Genomic DNA, 20,914 nt, shown 5'->3' on the forward strand with positions numbered 1-20,914 from the left:
ATTCTAAATACATATAAGGTTCCGTTCATATCTGCGATCAGGGATTCCCATTTTTCGTGCAGTGAGAAAAGCACTGCAAGCAGCACTTTTCTCTCTGGATTTTTCACGGACCCCATTATAGTCTATGGGGTCCACGGCTTTCCTAAGGTAACCACTTTTTTATGTAGGTTAGGTTTCTGTTTGAGGGGCCCCAAAGTGGACCCCCTGAACAGAAACCCATGCGCAGATGTGAATCAAGCCTAACAGAAATAACAGGTCTAACTAATATAGTGTATTTACTTTTTTATTTTGGGGGTAAAGTGCTCTTTAAGGATGTTATTCATGATTTATTATTTAATATATTATTTTATATTACTTGTATTTTTTATATTAGTTGTCTTTAAGTGCATCATATACGTGGCCCTGTCTTTCATACTTTCATTCTTTCTTTTTTCTATGCCTAAACTCAATTATATAGTAAATACAAAAATAAAATGTATTGCCATTTACTATAACTGGCTGCTGAAGTATATAAAGTGACATTGTTTACTCAGAGATGAGTTACTATAGTCAACCTGCGCGGCTGTGTACCTTGTATTAGACAATCCACGTCTCGAGATCAATATATTATTCTGTCAGACTGAATTATTTGCATGATTGATGACTCTATACCCAGTGAGAGTAGATGCCACTGACTTTATGGAAGAGGCTCAACATAAAATGGAATATGACAGACGTCTGTGGTTTACAAGCTCCTGAGCCTCAAAGATTAATGGAGAAGATAATGGTATTGTATGAAATAATACTGTAAAGCACTACAAAACAAAAGTATATTTACAAAGGATTACATGTGAAGAGAATCTACAGCACTGAATTATGTGCACTCCAACTGCAGTTGCAGAAAGCCCCGGATTAAGCTTGGTCAAATGACATAAATTATGGGTTGGCATGAAGTCCGTGTGGTTTAGAATTTCTCCGTGCTCTTGGGCAGAGGGTGGGCAGAGTACAACTCCACCGATTGCCGCTTGTGATCCTGCTTGTTTTCCCATGTTTCCTCCTCAGGTTCATATGTGCCTTTCAGGATAGAGATCCGGTCGGACAAGCTCTTGTTGTGTGGGTACAGGACAAAGTTGTAGATGATTGAAGCCAAAATTCCACCAACAATAGGTCCAATCCAAAAGACCTTATAAAATAATGAAAGTAATGAATTTAATCTCTTAACATACTTAGTTTATGACCAGTGGAGTTTTCCATCTTCACCCCATTCACACAGTGTCCCCCAAAAGGGCCACTCTAAGGACTTTTATTGCTTTATCGTTGCATAATTTTTAATACAGTTTGACCATATGTTATATTGATTTGCTCTGCTTACAACTGGCTATTTGTACTTACTGACTCTACACCAAACACTATGACCTTTAAATTGCCATTTTTGTGCAGCTCTGCAAGCAGGAAGGGCGTCTTAACATGTGGGATAAGTTTAGTGGTTGCTATGAGCTCCAGTCTTTAGCAAGGGAACCTTTAACGGACTACCGAACGCATTGGCAGGCGGTGTGCAGTGAAAGCACACGGAGCCCATTATAGTCTACGGGCTCATGTGCTTCCTTCCAACCGTGATCAGGCTGTATAATCTACATCAGACCAAGCGAAGACACTCCGCACAGAAAACTGAATGATTATGGTTATGAAGTCTTCCTTCTTTCTTCTTCTCTTCCTTAGCTGCTATGGACTCCTAGTATATCTTCTCTTCTCAGCTTATGTGTGTCCTGTAATATACTACTGTGTATTATCCTGTATCTGTATTACTATGTTGCTGTAACATGCTGAAATTTCCCCACTGTGGGACTCTTAAAGGATTATCTTATCTTATCTTACCAATGCGTTTGGTAGTCTATTTGGGGGGTCCCCATGTGGACTCCCCGAATGGATTACCGATGCAGATGTGAACCAGGCCTTACTTTTTCAAAAATCTGTATCGTGCCTATGAAAAGACTACATTTCCAAATACTGCACTAGAGAGACGTATTGGAAGATTTCAGCTTATCAGGCAGCAATATAATGAATGCATTCCTGGACTATAAAACAAGCTGTAGCTCAGGATAAATTGAAGATAAGTACGGTAATATATTAAGAATAACATCTATACTGTACATTACATTAAAACTCAAAACACCTTAAGGCTTGCGAATGTAAGATCGCTTATTTACAGACCAAACGTCCACCTTGGTAAGTGTTATTACAATGGTCTCCGACATGTGGCTCAGGTTACGTTCACATCTGCCCTTGGTGAGCACTAGGGGATTTCGTTCCCCATTCCACTCTAAAAATTCTAGCAGGACTTTTCTCTCTGCATATTTTGGGCAAAAACTCAGTGAAAATTCAGCCCCATAGTCTACAGGGTCCACAGATTTCCATGGGTAACTGCTTTTTAAACGGATTGGGTTGGTGTTTTTCGGTCCCCACATAGACCCGAAGAACGGAAACCCAAGCACAGAGGTGAACATAGAGTAACCAAATGTTGGGAAACTTTAACTCCCAGCATGCAGCTGTGACTTTCAGGGGGAGTTTGTGAACAGCTAGAGAGCTACAGATTGGAGACCATTGCTCTTTGGAAAGGGTAAGTAGGAACTGTCCTTGGAGTGAAAAGTATGTCTTGCTGCAGTATAAGTAAAATTTTTGCAGGGTCGTAATTTGAAGGGGTGCACGTGGTGCCATATCCCCGGGGCCCAGGAGTCTTAGGGGTCTATGAGGTGGTACAGATTTCTTATTGGGACTCAGGAGCTAGTAATTCTTTTCCATTGGTGTCCTCTCTGTGACTTTTTTATTTTAGTAAAGAGAAGTTATAAATGTTTGAAAGTATAAGTGGGCGTTCACACTACCGTCGGTATCTGACAGGTAGTGTGCGCTGCTAATGTCCGTTCAAAATCTTGTGCGGACATTAGTATTGGACACTAGCTGTGTCCGTGACATTTTGTATTGATTTAAATGGACATTGGGTGCGTTCTTTTACTGTCAATGTCTGTCTTTAACTGTCCGTTCCCAAAGATGTCCGACTTTTCAAGCGGACAGCAAAACCCGACATGTAGGTTTTTGCTGTCCGCTTGAAAAGTCGGACATCTTTGGGAACGGACACTTAAGGACAGGCACGGACTGTAAAAGAACACACCCAATGTCCATTTAAATCAATACAAAATGTCATGGACACAGCTAATGTCCAATACTAATGTCCGCACAAGATCTTGAATGGACATTAGCATCAGACACTACCTGTCAGACACCGACGGTAGTGTGAACGCTCCCTAAAAGGTCCTACGTAGTCATGGTGGGCGAGAGCAGCTTTAAGTCAAGTAATGCCATCCGTCTTCTCATCACGGTTCTTGGGTATGATCTCCCATGTGACTTTAGAGGGTGAGGGGACTGTGATGGAGATTAAACAATGACTAGGCTAATGCTGGCCCCGCCCACCAGGACTACTTAGGTTAATTTACATATGAGTTTGCTGCAACAGCGAGATTACAGAGGGCACCAATGGAAAGGGAACTACCTCATCCTGCACATGGGCCAGTTTATGGTAGAAAACTCACCTGACAGGACCCCTTTAAAATGAATACATATTAATAAGAGAGTTTTATAATATTAATATAACTTAACCATCTGTAACCTTTTAGCTGTATGCAAAACCAAGATATACGTTATCCAAAGGAAGTCATTCTTCTAGGATGACAAATACACTACAAAAGCAATATAAAGCGCGCCGCTCACTTGAGATAACTTCTAATTACATAACGCAATTATTACTAGGTTTATGGATCTCCGCTGTAGGTCTGAATCACTTTAACAATGGACTTGATTATAATTTTTAAGAGAAGCAATAAAGAAAATTATTACATTATTAAGGAAGCGTATATACTTAAGTCAATATGGAAAAGCCCTTTAACCCTGTATTTAGTTGGCCTTTTAAAATTACACACATAGTTAACATGGGCAGAGAGCTATCGCATGTGTATCTTTTGGCCGTAGTTATTCTTCATGATATGTTGCAATGTGTAATTACATGTATATGATGTTCCTCCTCTGTGTATAGCACAATTGTAATAATATCGCATTTTATAAATACATTTATGAGATGGGCCTTACATTCCTGCTTTCGGCAATTCAGTTTTATATGATCTTATTAAGATATAACATGTATTGTATACAAAGGGGCACAAACTATCTGAAAATTACGAGTAATGTAGTGGCTGGTAATCTTATGATCTAGACCTGATACACAGAGAGATATAGGCTCTGCACATCCCTTTTGCTGTCCTAATATGGCACCCGATGGGGGGGGGAGAATTTATTAACACTGACGATTCTTATGCCAATCTTAATTCATTCCCTGACAGGCACACAACTGGTCCGGACACTTGGTACTCCTAGCACATTTTGGTTCATCTGATCTGAAGTCTTTGTCAGTCAGGACTGGTGTAGATTAGAGATGAGGAAGTAGTACTCGATCGAGTAGGTATTCGATCGAATACTACGGTATTCGAAATACTCGTACTCGATCGAGTACCACTCGCTATTCGAATGGAAAAGTTCGATGCAGAACCAGCATTGATTGGCCGAATGCTATACAGTCGGCCAATCAACGCTGGTTCTTCTCCTACCTTTAGAGGTCTTCTCCGTGCAGCTTCCCCGCAGCGTCTTCCGGCTCTGAATTCACTCTGCCAGACATCGGGCCTGGTCAGAGCCGACTGCGCATGCCCTCGCTACAAGAAAATGGCCGCTTTGACTGTAAGCGGGCATTTTCTTGTAGTGTGGGCATGCGCAGTCGACTCTGCCCAGGCCCGATGCCTGGCAGAGTGAATTCAGAGCCGGAAGACGCAGCGGGGAAGCTGCACGGAGAAGACTTCTCGGAGGATCCAGCCCGACCCTCACTCGTGGACTTGGTAAGTATAATTTGATCGAATGTTGTCTACCCCTGAAACGAGCATTTTCCCCCCCATAGACTATAATAGGATTCAATATTCGATTCGAGTAGTCGAATATTGAGCGGCTACTCGAAACGAATATCGAATATCATCGAACATTTTACTGTTTGCTCATCTCTAGTATACATCTGTGGTATAACTCATACTCACCTAGAATAAATGTATTATTAGGCAATGTAGGCCTGTGCCTATAGGTGAGGACTAAATTGCAGCTTATACTAATACCACATACGTGTCATATAACAATTCATAGGTTTCCTGATTTCTTTTAGAATAAATATTCATATTAAGTAATGTCTCACCCAATGATCCTTAAAGACTCCGGTAATGGCTGATGGGCCGAGGGACCGAGCTGGGTTCATAGAGCATCCGGTGAAGTAGATCTGTCAATAGATTTATAATAATTAGTTGCAATTGTTATATCTTAAATGAAATCCGTCATAGGCAAATTAACTATTGTTTAAAGGGTTTGTCCAGGGTAAATTTAAAAATTTTAAGTACGTTGGGGAAGTGAAAAAAAAAAATCCTTACTCACCTGTCCTAGTTGCTTCATAGTTGTCCCTCGCCTCCCAGTACATTGCTCTTCTGGGTCTCTTCCAGCTTTGTGCTTAAGCCGCTGATTGGCTTCAGTGGTCACGTGACTGCTGAGTCCGATCAGTGACCTCAGTGGCCTCAGGAAGAGGACCAATGATGTCACAGGCAGTGACATACAGGTCCTTTGCTGATTGACCTCAGCGGCTTCAGCATAACGCTAGGAGACACCGCAGATAACATGGGAGGTGCAAGAGGACACCAGAGCAACAGGGACAGGTAAGTATTCCCTGAAATTTCCCCACTGTGGGACTATTAAAGGAGTATCTTTTTTTTTTTTTTAATTTTATTTACTTTTTTCACTGCCCTCAGTTTATTTAAACTTTAAAAGGGTTGTTCATTTTTGCCTGGACAACTCCTTTAAATCAATTTAAATTTTTATTCCTTGGAATTATCAAGATATAAAAAATTCTATCATGTATACAGGGGTGAACCTACCAGTTTTGCCGCCCGAGGCGAACTACAGAAAGCCGCCCCCCCCAGAGGAGGAGGCTGAGCGAAGGGGCGTGGCCGTATGAAGGGGGCGGGGCTTAGCGCCGTTCGCAGGCAGAGAGCAGGCACGGAGATGACCTGCTCTCTGCCTGAGCGTGAGGGGAGGCTGCTGGAGCAGCGCTGCTCCAGTGGCCTCCCAAAACCACCGCTCGGTGCTAAGCCAGTCCAGGACAGCTTGTCCTGGACTGGCTTAGGTAATCAAAAATGCCGCCCTCCTTGGGGTCCTGACATAGCGCCGCCTGAAGCGTTCGCTTCAGGTCGCCTCATGGGAGGTGCGGCGCTGCATGTATATTTAGATAAGACACAGAATCCACCATTGCCAATAGATGATTTCATAGCTTATCTACTCTCTTCTCAACACAATGACCTCCGCCCAGGTCACTGCACAGGTCTCTCCCATAGAAGTCAATGGGTCTCATCCAGAATACTGTGGTCCACTTCCAGGAATTACAATATGACAGACTATTTTAGACTTCATGGGCACGGCTGGAGTTTTCTTTTCTTTTTTTTTTAAAAAATGGATAATATTGCAGATTTAAAAAAAACAAACAAAAGTGTTAAAAAATAATATATTTAAAGTTTATTTTAAGCAAGGCCATACTTTGAAAAATAACCTACTGAGGCCCAGTTCAAAAAACTACTTTAAGCAGCACTTTTCTCTACGCATGATTTGTGCGGACACTGCGCGGAAAACACACGGAACCCATTCTAGTTTATTGGGTTCGCGTCGTATTATTGCTCACCAGTTTTTGATGAGTTCTGTATTACATTTCAGGGGTCCCAAGTGGACTACCCGAATGAAATACCAAACGCAGATGTGAATTGGGCCTAAGGCTGTATTCACACCAGCGCTTGCATTCTGTTCAGGGATTCTGCCAACGAATCTGCTTGAAAAATGCGGAGAGAAAAGTCCTGCAAGCATTTTTGGGGTGGAATTTGGATGGAAACCCGGCAGACCGCATTATAGTCTAAGAGGTTCGTGAGTTTCTGCAGGTAACTGTTTTTTTTAATAGACTGGGTTTCCATTTTTTGATGAACCTATCGTAATATATGTGAGTTTCTTAGGTTTTATTGACACGACATGCACATTGGACATGGACATTTTAAAATCCATGAATATTTATGGGTCTATTCATACATCCATTTTTTTGATGGACCATTTTTCATGATGATCAAAAAACTGTCATGCTCTGTTGTTCACGGACATAGTCATATGTATAGGTATAGTCATATGTATAGACCAATTAACATGCATGGAATATATAGCAGAGAGAGAAGAAAGAAAGAAAGAAAGAAAGAAAGAAAGAAAGAAAGAAAGAAAGAAAGAAAGAAAGAAAGAAAGAAAGAAAGAAAGAGAAAGAAAGAAAGAAAGAATGAATGAATGAAAGAAAGAAAGAAAGATGGAAAGAAAGAAAGATAGAAAGGAAGAAAGAATGAAAGAAAGATGGAAAGAAAGAAAGATGGAAAGAAAGAAAGAAAGAAAGAAAGAAAGAAAGAAAGAAAGAAAGATGGAAAGAAAGAAAGATAGAAAGGAAGAAAGAATGAAAGAAAGATGGAAAGAAAGAAAGATGGAAAGAAAGAAAGATAGGAAGGAAGAAAGAAAGAAAGAAAGAAAGAAAGAAAGAAAGAAAGATGGAAAGAAAGAAAGATAGGAAGGAAGAAAGAAAGAAAGAAAGAAAGAAAGAAAGAAAGAAAGAAAGAAAGAAAGAAAGAAAGATGGAAAGAAAGATAGGAAGGAAGAAAGAAAGAAAGAAAGAAAGAAAGAAAGAAAGAAAGAAAGAAAGAAAGAAAGAAAGAAAGAAAGAAAGATAGATAGGAAGGAAGAAAGATGGAAAGAAAGAAAGAAAGAAAGAAAGAAAGAAAGAAAGAAAGATGGAAAGAAAGAAAGAAAGAAAGAAAGAAAGAAAGAAAGAAAGAAAGAAAGAAAGAAAGAATGAAAGAAAGAAAGATGGAAAGAAGGAAAGATGGAAGGAAAGAAAGAAAGAAAGAAAGAAAGGAAAGAAAGAAAGAAAGAAAGATGGAAAAAAGGAAAGAGAAAAAAAGAAAGAAAGAAAGAAAGAAAGAAAGAAAGATAGATAGGAAGGAAGAAAGATGGAAAGAAAGAAAGAAAGAAAGAAAGAAAGAAAGAAAGAAAGAAAGAAAGATGGAAAGAAAGAAAGAAAGAAAGAAAGAAAGAAAGAAAGAAAGAATGAAAGAAAGAAAGAAAGATGGAAAGAAGGAAAGATGGAAGGAAAGAAAGAAAGAAAGAAAGAAAGAAAGAAAGAAAGGAAAGAAAGAAAGATGGAAAAAAGGAAAGAGAAAAAAAGAAAGAAAGAAAGAAAGAAAGAAAGAAAGAAAGAAAGAAAGAAAGAAAGAAAGAAAGAAAGAAAGAAAGAAAGAAAAAGAAAGATAGAAAGATGAAAGGGGTGCAGTGATGGAAAAAGTGTTTTCACTGGAGTGCGCCTTTCAATATTCGGGGGGGGGAGGGGTGTTTTTAGATAAAACAGAAATTTCATAGTCATTTTGTTCTTATTGTGATGATTGCCAACCTTTGAATTAGTTTAATAATAATTAGAGATGAGCAAAACTCAAGAGATTCATTCTGACGGATATACGTGAGGTTCGATCCTCCGGTTTGTTGCGAATTTTGGCTCAAACTGAAAGTGCTATTGTTATACTCTGCATATTAAGTCAAGGCCCAGGGTAGGCAAGTAAAAATAACAAAGTTAAACTGACAGTGCCTGACATCTATGAACATCCAGCATTCCCTCTGCATTCTCTTCAGGCCTCTGGCTGACACGTGATTGGGTTTCAATGGTCACATGGGGTGCACTGATGTCATGATGCTTTTGAGGCACCGTTATCCCGGAGCACGTGACATCAGCCAGAGAGGCCTAAACAGGACACAGAGGGACTGTCGGACACCCAAGAGAGGTGAGGCAAGGTCAGTATAAATGTTTGTTATTTTCATTCCCCTTCCCTGAGCCTTCACTTATTATACTGTGTGGTGTATAAGAGTGTTTCATGGGTGGTGAACCCTAAAAGTTGCTGAAAACCCCAAAGCCCTTGGAAAATTCATGTCAAATCAGGTTCTATCCAAATCAGTTTTTTCATCCTTAGTAATAATAATAATAATAATAATATATGAATGTTTTATTGAAAATAATCTGATTTTGATCCATTTCTGTGTTACCTGCGGAGCCCTCATTTAGTGTAATAAAGAGCTGGACCCAGTTCAAACTAAATATGATATCTGAATGAATGTGTTGCGTTCTGCCTGGACGTGTAATAGAAAGAAGAACTTCTTAAGATTACCAAATATTTACTAAGCAGGGTAGTATAAAATTCCTGACATTCCACACTATTAACCAATATTATTGGCAATGGGAGTTGTAATTATTAAGAATATTTTACTTAAAGGAGTTTGTCTTATGAAAATGTCTCCATCAATATGCATATGGTCGCCATAGTGAAGGGTCACCCACTCCGGACCCCCCTAAATTAGACAGAGAAGACTGACAAAAGGCAGCTCTAACGCTTATAGACTTGGCCTGTCTGTGTATGGAAAATGTATGACGGATGGGTCAGCTTCAACTTAACAAAGGTTATTGTGATGATACATCCATTTTAAGGGAATCGGTGGCCATAAATATTCTGTATAATCTACCTGCATCATGTCATAGAGCAGGAGTAGCTGAGACTGATATACAGATTTGTGGAAAAATATTTAGTATCACTTGGACTTTTTATGCTTAGGAGTCCAGTGGGCGGTCCTACACAATGACTGACAGCTATGTGTGTGCACACTCATATAGGTAATCATTGAACAGATGGTATAACCATAGAAAGATAGATATAGAAGGAATATCAATCAGTAGTATACAAGTTATACTGAATCTTTTCCTACCAAACTATATATCAGTCTGCTGATTATTTCATATAATGTAGTCCAATATTTATTTATTTATTCTTACAACATAATCATAATTGCCTAATTATGATTTCCTATGTAAATATGTAAATATACTATATATAAATACAATAATAATAATAATAATAATAATAATAATAATAATAATATAAATAAATAAGTATATATATATATATATATATATATTGCCTTCACAAGGATCTTACCCCTAGGAGATGTCCGAGAGACACAGAAAAGCCAATGGACAGAGCTGGTGACCCTACATTGTCGTTTCGTCTGCTGTCTGTAGATGCAAAGATGCAGAGGACCAGCTGAAACGTCAGTAACAACTCCACAACAAGTGCCAGACCTGGGGATCCGACCGCTACCTGCAAGGGGAAAATTATTAATATATATCTCGCAGACTTGATTAATCCTGGCAGTCCCTTACTGCTGCTAGAAGAATAAACTATCATTAGAATTAATTGACTCTTCATATAATACACGGCAATTATCTTTCAGGGAATCATCTAGATAACTCTAATTAGACATTTCCCCTCATGCACAAAATGAGTCAGCGAGGAGCAGAAATGCTGCAGATCACTCATATAACTGATGATAAATCACTCATCAATGTCATCTGACAGCGCCTGTCTATTACATGTGGAGCGCAGTATACTGTGTGCAGCTGTCCCTACACAGGCTAAGATGAAGCATATGGTAACACCGACAGTACAGATCTCTCTGTGATTCCCAAGATCTGCTCTAGAAGAACATGTACAGTATGTATGCAGAAGGCTTATGAGGGTGGACACATTATACACTACATGATCCTATGAAATTTACTTAAAAAGTCTAGGGATGTTCTGTAAACAATATTCTAGTCTGTCTATCTATCTACAGTATCTATCTCTTTAGTATCTATCTATCTATCTATCTATCTATCTATCTATCTATCTATCTTTCTACCTACTTACAGTATCTATCTATCGATAGATAGATAGATAGATAGATAGATAGATACTGTAAATAAATAAATAAATAAATAAATAGAGAGAGAGATACTATCTATCTATCTATCTATCTATCTACAGTATCTATCATCTATCTATCTATCTATCTATCTATCTATCTATCTACAGTATCTATCTATCTATCTATCTATCTATCTATCTATCTACAGTATCTATCTATCTATCTATCTATCTATCTATCTATCTATCTATCTACAGTATCTATCATCTATCTATCTATCTATCTATCTATCTATCTATCTATCTACAGTATCTATCTATCTATCTATCTATCTATCTATCTATCTATCTATCTATCTATCTATCTATCTACAGTATCTATCATCTATCTATCTATCTACAGTATCTATCATCTATCTATCTATCTATCTATCTATCTATCTATCTATCTATCTACAGTATCTATCTATCTATCTATCTATCTATCTATCTATCTATCTATCTACAGTATCTATCTACAGTATCTATCTATCTATCTATCTATCTATCTGTCTATCTATCTACAGTATCTATCTCTCTAGTATCTATTTATCTATCTATCTATCTATCTATCTATCTATCTATCTATCTATCTATCTATCTATCTATCTGTCTGTCTGTCTGTCTGTCTGTCTGTCTGTCTGTCTATCTATCTATCTATCTATCTATCTATCTATCTATCTATCTTTCTATATCTTTAAAAACCTTAATGAAGTATGGTGACTTTCCCTAGCAGATTTGTATATCACGAAGTGAGTCCCTTGTAATCCTTCATTTACTTCAGACACCTTAAATATCCTTTAGCTCACACCCTCCTCACATCCCATACACATGCATGCCTGGTTCCTATGCGCTTTCCATAAGAAAATGACAATAAAACAATGTAAGACACCTCTGGTGTTGGGTTATCACTTGGGGGGAAAAACAAAGATTTCCTAGACAACATCTGTTGGAGAGAGTGTGGAGGAGCCCATAGACATTACATAGGCATCTAGGCAAAATACATGAATTCAGCTGTTATTCTTTAACACATATAGACACATATAGAGGACTTATAAGTGAACGCTTCAATAAGGGGTCAGAGATAACACAATAGATGTACTTGTAGACCAGGGTAAAAGCCACAAATATCAGATTGTGACAGTCTGATGAGTTGTGCCACATAAAGACAGCTGTCACAAATTGCTATGTAAAGTAAATAAGCTGATATAGATGAAACTGTCATTATCCTGTTTTATTAGCTTTTGTTAGAAATCACTATATAGTATAGGAATACAAAGAGAAGACTGTTTTCTGCTCTTTGTCTGGATCCATATGTCAGGTTGTGGAAATGGTGATTTGCATGTAGATGTCTACAATAGATACTCGGATACAGTGGAATGTAATAAAATTGTCATGACCTATTATTGCCCAGAAATCCTACTAACCACCATTCACACTATACTGATGGTGTTGGATTGTGTATCCTTTTCCCATACTTATATTTGCATAGCAGCAGACATGAATACATACAATATCACATATATCTAGATATATATATACGTACCTGATTGATGGCCAAGTTTCCTCGGATCTCAGCTGGAGCTACTCCATATAAGATACCAGCTCCTGCAATTGCCCCAACAAGCTGGGCAACTATATAGAATATGGTACGCAATATTGAGATATGAGACCCCAGGAGGAAGGCTATGGTGACAGCTGGATTGATATGGGCCCCACTTACATGTCCAAATGTTTGTACCAAGGTGCCAATAGCGAGGCCGAAAGCTATAGAGATCTGTAGTACGGAAGGGAGAGCTGATGGCCAGTTGAGGGCAGATCCCAATCCCAAAAATACAAATATTAAGGTGGCTAAAAATTCTGAAAATACTGCCCGGACAAAAGCTAAGGAGCGCAATTCATTGCTCATTGTGCTCTAAGTAGAAATCGTTGCAGGATAAGGATGTTTGTTCTTTGCCCGGGTCTCCTGCTATTTACTTGAGAGGCATTTCAGTGGCATATATATAACAACAGGAAGAGCAGGGAACCTTTCCAGAAAGGGCTGTACCCAAGGAGCAAGAAAGTTTCCAGCACACAAGAATACAGACCGTCCCTAAAGGTAAAATAGAAAAGAAAGTGTATTATACTGGCAATAGCCCATGCGGGACACTTGGGGTGCCACAAGAGAATCTAACATTCCGATTCCTTAATACGTTGCCTGGTTCCTCATAAGGAAAACTATTATTGCTAATATAAATATTACTTGCTATAAGACAACAATGCACAGAGAATATTGTGCAATATGGCTTTCAAAACATACACAACTCCTTTTAGCTTTATTCAGGTGATCTGAACGTGTCAGTAGCTCCAGTGGATGTAAGAATTTGATCATCCATTCCTGCCAGTCCCTACAGGCTATAGTTCATAGCTGTCTCGATGCTACTGGGACAACTTCTAACATTCTGTAGTCAGCGGGGGATGGGCAGCCCATGGAATTTAAAATGTATACAGTGTCACTTCTGTAACGATTAGAGATGCGCGAACAGTAAAATGTTCGAGATTCGATATTCGTTTCGAGTAGCCCCTCAATGTTCGACTACTCGAATCAAATATTGAACCCCATTATAGTCTATGGGGGGAAAATGCTCGTTTCAGGGGTAGGCAACGTTCGATCAAATTACACTTACCAAGTCCACGAGTGAGGGTCGGGCTGGATCCTCTGAGAAGTCTTCTCCGTGCAGCGTCCCCGCTGCGTCTTACGGCTCTGAATTCACTCTGCCAGGCATCGGGCCTGGGCAGAGCCGACTGCGCATGCTCGCACTACAAGCGACATTCAGAGCGGGAAGACGCCACGGGGAAGCTGCACGGAGAAGACTTCTAAAGGTAGGAGAAGAACCAGCGTTGATTGGGCGACTGTATAGCATTCGGCCAATCAATGCTGGTTCTGCATTGAACTTTTCCATTCGAATAGCGAGTGGTACTCGATCGAGTACGAGTATTTAGAATACCGTAGTATTCGATCGAATACCTACTCGATCGAATACTACTCACTCATCTCTAGTAACGATCTGTTAATACTAGTAACGATACTGTTAATGTAATTTTTGGTGCATATTGGCCCCACAGACCCAATAGCCTATAATGGGGTCTGCCGAGTTTTCACCCTAAAAAGGTGGAAAAATTCAGAGAGAAAAGTGCAGCTTCCATTTTTTAAGTGGAATGATGGATGGAATGCCTGAGCGGGCAATGAGTGCAGGTGTGAATCCAGCCTTATACATAGTTGTAGACCTGTAGTATCATAATGAATTCCAATAGAACATTCTAGATATCCACACTGAGCATTGCTTTGCCTCTTAAAGCATTGACAAAAACTCATAGTAGATCTGATTATGCAAAAAGTTGCCATAAAGCTATGTGTCTCCTTCAATTAAAGGCCTCTTCACAACATTGTAGTTGGCTTAGGAGGTGTTATATATCTGTCAAACTGCCTTAAACCTCCTCACAGTTCTGAACGAACCCTACTGAAGGCTTGAGCAAAGTGTATTACAGTTTCCCCTGAGCAGGATACGTTCAGGAAGACTGCAGAGGGAGCAATCACATTTAAAGGGATCCTATCATTAGAAGTCAATTTTTTGTCCCTAACACGTAGGAATAGCCTTAAAGGGATATTCCCATGAACATAATCATATTTATATTTGTAGATAATTAAAAGTGAAACACTTTTGCAAATACAAGTAGTTAAAAGTTTTGCATAATTTTAAAGATTTTATCTCACTATGTTAGTGGTGACAGTCTGTTGTCTTGATCGATTGCCAATGGATACGACCACAATGCAGAAACTTTCTACCTTCTAGGAACTTGTCAGGAACGCAGCCATGATTTTTTTTTATTGTTGCTGGGTTATCAAGCAGGGAAACCACATATGTCAGAAGATATCGCGGCCACGATAAGGACATCATGGCAGATTTAGTGACCTCAGAAAGTTCCTGCATTAATGGTCGTATCCACTGGCAACCGGTCAAGACAACAACTTGCGACGACAAGATATTTAGAGAAAATCTTTAAAACTTTGCAGAATTTTTAATTACTTATATTTGCAAAAATGATTAACTTTTAATTATCTACAAATTTAAAAATGGTTATGTACATGGGAATACTCCTTTAAGAAAGGCTATTCATCTCCTACCTTTAGATGTCTTCTCCGCATCGGCGTTCAGTATATAATCCGGTTTTCATCGGTATGCAAATGAGTTCTCTCACAGCACTGGGGGCGGTCCCTAATGCTAGAAGAGAACTCTCCAGCGCCGCCTCCATCTTCTTCAGGAACAGGGTCTTCACGCTTCTTCTTCCCGGGGTTGGCTTCAAACTTCTAGGCCTCGAGCAAAGCCGACTGCGGATGCCCGCCGGCCACAAGAAAATGGCCGCTTGCACAGTATTGTAAGCGGAACACATACTGAACATATACATGCCATGTTACGCCTTATATGCTGTGGTCAATACTGACCGCAGCAGTTAAGTCATTTTATAGAAAATAAGGTAAAAATATACTTTTTTTTCTCTTTTTAATGAAAAAAATATATAAAGACCATACAATTGGCATGACCACATCTGTAACAACCCCTGAAATAAAATGAGTACATTATTTAGTCGACATGAAAAACACCATAAACATTAAAATTCAGATGGCGCAATTGGTGCTTTCTGTTCATCTCAACTCTCAAAATTAAAAAGTAACTGATCAAAAAGTCGTATGTACCTACAATATACAAAGTGTCATGAAGGTATATGGAAATAAAATGTAAAAGTTATGAATGCGGGAATGTATAGAGGAATAAAATGTTACTGGTTTAAAGGCTAAAATGCGTTAAATCATTACAAGGTTAAATTTACATAAGGAATTGGAGTTCTGTGTCAGCAATATTTATTTGAGTCATAAATTTAAAATCTGCAATAAAAAATTGCTACATTTTCGTGAGGGTTTTTGCTATTTTAATGCGACTGTTAAGGGGTTAAACCTATCGGTGAATTAAACTACTGTATTTGGAAACATGAAGCAGCTCCGTAAATTGTCTTAAGTTACAAATGTATCCTACTATTTACATGCTGACGCTAGGATTGCTAAAATAGTGGTTACACATTGAGCTCGGAGGACCCCTTGGCTATAATGGGGTCCATTGGGTGTCCATTGTTTATAAAGCTGAAACCAGTGGAGGAAAAAGTCCTCCATCCAGGACTTTTTCTTCTGTTGGTTCTTGGCGGACACAGCGATGGAGTCTCCAATAGAGACCCTGGCTCAGATGTGAACGTAGCCTGATGTATGTGTCTCTATGGTTTGATCGGCCAAAATATGTGGATTTAGCTGAGTTTTCTCTAAGATATATGGTGAACTTTCAAAAGAATCAAGTTGTCAGAGATAACATGGTAGACGTGTGTAAAATCCACAGTTTGTAAACCTACAATGAACTGCTACATGAAAAACTCAAATAAATATATACATTCAATTCGTAGATTTAGAAGAACTGAAACAGTTAATGGGTTTTATTAGCATTTGTTAGCGGTCACCATACCGTCCTTTACAAGTAGCCCAAGAGAGCGACATCTCCTTATAATCTGGGTACAATAGTGATTTTATATACATGTCAATAGTAGATACTCGGATATAGTAGAATGTAATAAAATTGTCATCATCATTAAAAAAAAACAAACTTTGTTATTGCCCATAATGGCGAATCCTCCCAATGACCATTCACACAGTACTATTAATACCAATGTTGGATTGGGTAACTTTTACCTTTTTCCCATATTTATATAGAGAGGCAGACATGAACACATACAATAACACATATATCTAGATATATATACATACCTGATTGATGGCCAAGTTTCCTCGGACACTAACCGGAGCCACTGCATGTAAGATACCAGCTCCTGCAATTGCCCCAACAAGCTGGGCAACTATATAGAATATGGCACGCAATACTGAGATATGAGACCCCACCAAGAAAGCTATGGTGACAGCTGGATTGATATGGGCCCCACTTATATGTCCAAATGTTTGTACTAAGGTGCCAATGGCAAGGCCAAAAGCTATAGAGATCTGTAGTACGGTAGGGAGAGCTGATGACCAGTTGAGGGCAGATCCCAATCCCAAAAATACAAATATTAAGGTGGCTAAAAATTCTGAAAATACCGCCCGGACAAAAGCTAAGGAGCACATTTCATTCCTCATGGTGCTCTATGTAGATATCGTCGCCAGATAAAGAAGTTTGTTCTTTGCCCGTCTCCTACTATTTACTGGAGAGGAATTTCAGTGCCATATATATATAACAACTGGATGACCAATGAGCCATTACACAAAGGGCTGTACCCAAGGAGCAAGACAGATCTTTAAAAGTTTCCAGCACACAAAAATCCAGACCTTCCCTAATGGTAAAATAGAAAGCTCTAATTTTCACAAGTGTGTTATACCGGCACACCCCATGTGGCACACTTTGCTAAGTGACATTCAGATTGCTTCATTCGTTGCCTGGTTCCTCCTGAGCAATACTATTATTACTAATATAAATATTACTTGCTAAAGACAACAATGTGCAATTACTTAACGCAGGGAATATTCTGCAATATGGCTTTCAAAATACATACCGCCATTATATTATTTATTTATTCATTCATTACAACCAGATGATGGGGAAAGATCTCACTTTTTTATAATCTGCTTGTCAGATTGTAGATTGTTTTATTCTATTTTCTGTACATGGTTATGGGTGCGGACATCTTGCCTGTTCTTCTCCTCTGATCTGTTAACAGCATTTAGTGACATGCTTTACAACATAATCATTTCCATAGGCAGCAATAGACTCAATGGCGTAACTAAAGTCTTGTAATCTTTGATCTGGGGCCCCCTATCTTATCCCTATAGTGAAGTCTTGATAGTGATGGTTACGGGCACTAAGGAGTTTAATCCCCCTTAGTGTGGTTAGGGTCATCTGTGGTCTCCTTAGTTTATGGGCCAGAGGGAAGATTCAATCTCAAAACTGATGCCAGTGCTGGGCCCCCTATGGCTCCTGGGCCCAGTGTGACTTCAGTCTCTGCCCTCCCTCAAGTTAGGCACCTGAATAGACTGGATATGTCTCAGTGAGATCTAGACCATCTTCAGCTGTCATAAGACTCTAACTTCCAACTATCACACTTGCTTGGCTCTTCTTAAAACTCCCATAGAAGTGAATGGAGTATGCTGGAAGTTGTAGATTCCCAAAGACTGGCGTTCTGTAGGTTGATGACCCCTTTTCTAGTCATTCTCTATGCGGAGAGGAAGAGAAGAGAAGCGGTGACATCATCTACTGTCAATAGCAAATGCAATCTTGTGTCACTATTTGTGTTATCTGTAGGGATGTGAACTTCCATTGTGATACTGTCTATATTGTTTGTAATGTAACAGAGATGACTGCAACAAAAGACCCTAAAGAACTGGGTGAAACTTGTATTTATTTTTAAATATACATAGGGACATGGAAAAAAAAAATCTTGAAAAAGTCTTAAAAAAATATGTTTAACATTTAAAATTTGGTATAAATATATTCAATATAAAAAGGAAAGCATCAATTTTAAGGAAACGTATACCGATATGTCACAGGTGATATTTAACTGCGTGGCCTCTTTTGTAGTTTGGCTATTACTCTGCCTGTAAAGACAATGGGAAAGGTTCTTATTAAAGCCGATCTGCTGTATAATTGTTGTCATAAATGCTGTAAAATACGTTAGACAACCACAACTGCCTAAACCGACCTCACAACAGTTTACCACAGTTGAGCCGGAGATTGATGTTTTTCGCTTCATATTGTGGTATTTGGCTATGGAACTAATTTGAGGTTTATTTGCATTTTGGCAGATTGGTGAGATACGTACGCCTTTCCCTGCAGCGACTGTTGTATAACCTATTCAGACTGTGGACTAGAACTTAGCTTTAGTATCACGCAGTGACATATTTACTTATTGGTCATGGATGTTATATGTTAAGATAACCAGGCTATTATCTTTACAGATGACATATCCATTCATCTTTAAAGTATTTTTACCAAGGGCAAGGAGACACAAAGGACTAAGATTTCCATCAGCTCTGATGTCGTGAACCACTGACTGATACTTTCCTGTAAATGATTTGGACTGGTTGAGTCTAATATACATGCGGTAGCTTAGCAAGATAAAAGTGAGAAGAACAGACTACACAAGGTTTCTTTGTAGTCTGTAACTATGGAGACACATAATCATCCTAAAAATGATAGGATACATTTAAAACTGTTTACTGAGCCGCTTTATGTCTTCATTTTAGATACATCTCAGCAAAAATCGGAATGTATTGCACGGGTACATTTAAAGGGAGTTTGTCAAATCTAATATGTCTCTCATAGCAATTATAATACTGTGCAGGGACCTCTAATATACCTTTACATGAAATTTCCCCAATGCGGGACTATTAAAGGATTATCTTATCTTATGGTCATAAACTGATGGATAAATGCAAAACTTTTTAGGCTCTATTCAGATCATGTTTTTTTTTTTTTTTTACATCTGTTTAATGGATGCAAAAAAACAGACGCAAAGGTATGGCCATCCATTTACATAGAAATTGAACCTCTCACATGGGTTTATGGCATCCTACAGAAATCACTGAACTAAGACAGCCAGCCATAAAGACACTCTGTGAACTGATAAGGACTTGGGAACTGTTGAATTGTTTATTTGTATAACCAATAACCTTCTTCCCCTCTTCCCCCTCCCGACTAGAATTCTAACCCTATGTGTCCCTCTGTGCATAAATATGCAGCCTTCAGAAATTGTTTTTAGATATACCTGAAGAAGCAGAGAGCTTTGAAACGTTGTTATCTGTCATCATTATGAGTTAGCCATTAAAAATGGTAACAACTACTGAAGCCTTTCAAGTTTTGTTTAAAAAAAAGGATCAGTTGTTGTCCATTTTATTGAAAGACACAAAAATGTAGTATACCATACCTTTGTGTCCATCCAAAAAAATGCACTGAAATGAATCTGAGTTTTTTTTTAACACTGCTGTCTATGTAAATGATGGCCATCCATTTGCGGCCATTTCTGCATCTATTAAACGGATGTAAAAAATGTGATCTGAATAGAGCCTATGGATATGCAAATCAGCCTCAAATAAGTTGTTGGTGGGGCTTCATTTTCTTTTAAAATTGTTGTCCAATGTCTCATTTGTAGCAGTAAATTACATTTTCAGCATTAGTTGTCTGTAGGCAAATCTGGCAAATCAGGCCCTGCCCCTAATGCACTTGCATGCTGATTTGCATATCCATGGACCTTCAGGACAAGTGACATCACTTACTGCTCTTGTCGGCAGGACAATCACTCAGCTAATTGCAGTTTGCTGATAAAGCCCAGTGTGTTATCTCTCTATGTAAACACACAGATAACATGGAGTCCATTCTGTACAAGCATCTGCATATTATCTGATCTGTATAAGTGATGTGAGACTTCTCTGGCCCATTTAGCAGGAGGGAGGGGGAGGGAGGGGGAGGGAGGAAAAATACAGTGAGCAGAAGACACTGCAGGCAGACTGGTGAAAGACTGAGATGGGAGAACCCCTTTAAGCATGAATTTTGTCCAGGATTATAAAAAAGATGAGATTTTCCTAAACATCATGACTTTTATTAATAGGCTGGTATTGTAGCTCAGTCACATTCACTTGGATAAAAATGAACTGCAATACCAGTCACATCCCATGGACAGTAGAATTTGAGAGGCAAACTTTTTTTTAATTCCAGAAAGACCTTAAAATTTTGAATAAATTGTTTTTAAACTTTGAGTTTTGAGACATTTTGAGACATTTTAATTTCATTAAAGTTTTGAGGACATTGTAGAAATGATGAGAGTTATGCTAATGTCCTCCTCTGTATTTCACTATGTGCCAGTGAGGCTTGGATATCAGTGCCAGCTTATCAACCGGCGTGTGCTACAGCATG

The 20,914-nt window shown here is 38.8% G+C and overlaps 1 protein-coding gene across 2 annotated transcripts; it reads right to left on the minus strand.

Annotated features, from left to right (window-relative positions):
• Positions 1-423: 423 nt before the first annotated feature.
• Positions 424-17,148, minus strand: LOC142193876 (aquaporin-5-like). 2 transcript variants are annotated; one of them, XM_075262889.1, is made up of 4 exons: positions 16,782-17,148; positions 10,155-10,312; positions 5,258-5,338; positions 424-1,162 (listed from the first exon to the last, which is right to left on the minus strand). In XM_075262889.1, the coding sequence occupies exons 1-4, from the start codon at positions 17,146-17,148 to the stop codon at positions 944-946; spliced, it is 825 nt and encodes a 274-aa protein (XP_075118990.1). In that variant the 3' UTR covers positions 424-943. The 2 variants fall into 2 exon arrangements, with proteins under 2 accessions (XP_075118990.1, XP_075118989.1); XM_075262888.1 differs by lacking the exon at positions 16,782-17,148 and adding an exon at positions 12,487-12,895 and having other exon boundaries at positions 10,155-10,316.
• Between the last annotated feature and the right edge of the window lie 3,766 nt (positions 17,149-20,914).

This window comes from Leptodactylus fuscus, chromosome 2 (assembly GCF_031893055.1).
Source record: "Leptodactylus fuscus isolate aLepFus1 chromosome 2, aLepFus1.hap2, whole genome shotgun sequence".
NCBI classification, from domain to species: domain Eukaryota; kingdom Metazoa; phylum Chordata; class Amphibia; order Anura; family Leptodactylidae; genus Leptodactylus; species Leptodactylus fuscus.

Bases quoted from the DNA above. Each gene is read 5' to 3' on its own strand.
- LOC142193876 (XM_075262889.1), bottom strand. From the start codon at position 17,148: ATGAGGAATGAAATGTGCTCCTTAGCTTTTGTCCGGGCGGTATTTTCA. The intron at 10,313-16,781 runs GTATATATATCT...CCTTGCAGGTAG, and splicing joins CTTGGCCATCAATCAGGTAT to CGGTCGGATCCCCAGGTCTG. The intron at 5,339-10,154 runs GTAAGATCCTTG...ATCTATTGACAG, and splicing joins CTCTCGGACATCTCCTAGGG to ATCTACTTCACCGGATGCTC.